General features: G+C 44.0%; 1 protein-coding gene across 1 annotated transcript; it reads left to right on the top strand.

Moving 5' to 3' along the window:
• Nucleotides 1-1,769, top strand: LOC122658679 (thaumatin-like protein 1). The gene is made up of 3 exons (XM_043853733.1): nt 1-376; nt 482-1,154; nt 1,501-1,769. The coding sequence occupies exons 1-3, from the start codon at nt 310-312 to the stop codon at nt 1,745-1,747; spliced, it is 987 nt and encodes a 328-aa protein (XP_043709668.1). The 5' UTR covers nt 1-309; the 3' UTR covers nt 1,748-1,769.
• Nucleotides 1,770-2,232: the final 463 nt, after the last annotated feature.

Below are 2,232 nucleotides of genomic sequence, written 5' to 3'. Positions count from 1 at the left end.
GTTGATACATTATTCGTTTTTAGTTTTGTGTGTGGTGAGCCCAATCCGCTTCTACATTCGTCCTCTCTCTGTCTCTCTCTCTCTGCTTCTATCAATCAAAAAAGCCATGTCTGCTGCTTCTTCGTCGTCTTCTACAATGCTGCAGCAGTTTTTCTGTCATCATCAGAAGAAATAATCACTAGACTCCAAACAAATACACCAACACCACCTCTTCGTCCAATCTTCTTGACCATTACATAGAAGCACAAAAAGAGTCGGAATAAACAAAGGAATTCCCGGCGGAAACAAAAGGAAATTAAGGGAAGCCATATGGATCTGCTCTCCTCGTGCTTCCCCTCGTTAATCCTCGGCTTTGTTTTGCTACTAATGTGTAGAGGTAATGATACCCAGTTCTGGGTCTTCCATTATGAGATCTGGGTTCCACTCACATTTTCATAATGTGGAGCTTTTGTACTAATATATCTCTCAATTTCTCTCTCAGGTGCTTCAGGTGCTGCATTTACGTTCGTAAACAAATGTGACTACACAGTGTGGCCTGGAATCCTTGCCAATGCGGGCAGTCCAATGTTAGATAGCACAGGATTTGAGCTCCCCACAGGCAGCTCTCGTGCCTTCCAAGCTCCAACCGGTTGGTCAGGCAGGTTCTGGGGCAGAATGGGCTGTAACTTCGACGCTGCGGGCCAAGGCACATGCTCCACCGGCGACTGTGGGTCAGGCCAAGTAGAATGTAACGGCGCAGGCGCTGCTCCGCCCGCAACGCTCGCAGAGTTCACCCTGGGCTCAGGTACTCAAGACTTCTACGACGTAAGCCTGGTGGATGGTTACAATCTGCCGATGATGGTGGATGTTAGTGGAGGTACAGGTACCTGCGCGTCGACCGGTTGTGTCACAGACTTGAACAGACAATGCCCCACGGAGCTGAGGGTGGGAAATGGGGATGGTTGTAAGAGTGCGTGTGAGGCCTTTGGTAGTCCCGAATACTGTTGCAGCGGCGCCTTCAATGCACCCACGGCTTGTCGGCCGTCGGTATACTCACAGATGTTTAAGTCTGCGTGCCCGAGATCCTATAGTTATGCCTATGATGATGCTACCAGTACCTTTACCTGTTCTGGAGCTGATTATACCATAACCTTCTGTCCTTCTTCTGGGACTAGGTAAGAGATCAAATCCACCATGGAAATTTATCTTTCTTTTTTTTTCCTCTGTTTTTAAGAGTGTTATCTTGCTTTTCCCCTGTTTTTCCATCCCAACTTTTCTTCTTTGAAGATGGATATCCCCAACATAACAATCTGTTCATTGGCTGGCATTTCCTTTTATTTGAGTTTTCTTTCTTTGTTTGCCCTTTTTTCTTTCTCACTATCATGTGAAGTACCTCTAATAAAGTAAGAAATTTCCCATACTGGCTTACTCTTCAAGGAATATGATTCTTTTTCTTCGTCTTTTTGTTATTTTGTTTATTTTTGTTTAATGAAAATTCTCTGTAATTTTCTTTGTTTACAGTCTGAAGAACACAAGAGATTCAACTCCAATAACGTCAGGAACCACGGCAGACGGTTCAGGGTCCGGGGTAGTTTCACAGTCAGGAACAGATTCAGGGTCAGGGGCGAGTGCTATGCTGGCTGATACATCAATGTTAGCAGCGTTGGCCACCGGAGACTCAACCAGAACCCTTTCTTCCACGACACTTCAATCTACACTCATCGCCGTAGCAGCCACTGCTCTCATTTTCCCCTTCCTTTACTTGTAGTCTTCTCTCATATCTTCTATTTTCTTCTTTGAGAGAGAGAGAGAGAGAGAGAGACAGAAAGAGGAAGACCCATCACCTTCATTATTGTTGCCAACTGAGCCCCACTCTTAATGGCCCCTAAAAGTTAAAACGTTGTTGATGGGTAACTTCAGGTTTTGCCTTCGATTGAATCAGATTGTAAACCACCATTTCAGATTCCTTATGTTTAATGTGAGAATGTGAGATATATAAATATATATTTGTAGGTTATTATATTTCTTTTTTCTTTTCCTCAATCTCTTCTCCCAAGAACTTTCTCTGCTGTTGGGACTCGAGAGGGAGAGCCAAAGCAACAAAAAAGGGAAATGCCTCTTCCATATATCATAAAGAGAAAGTAATGCTTGCTTTAATGTGATTCTAAGCCTGTGGTGTATGGTTCAAGTTATCGGGATGGGAGCAGCTTTCTGTGAATCCTCTCTTGAATAGTCTTGGTTTCATATTTGATT

Source organism: Telopea speciosissima, chromosome 4 (assembly GCF_018873765.1).
Source record: "Telopea speciosissima isolate NSW1024214 ecotype Mountain lineage chromosome 4, Tspe_v1, whole genome shotgun sequence".
Classification (NCBI taxonomy): domain Eukaryota; kingdom Viridiplantae; phylum Streptophyta; class Magnoliopsida; order Proteales; family Proteaceae; genus Telopea; species Telopea speciosissima.
Note: the sequence above shows the minus strand (reverse complement) of the source record. Positions and strands in the feature narration are given on the sequence as shown.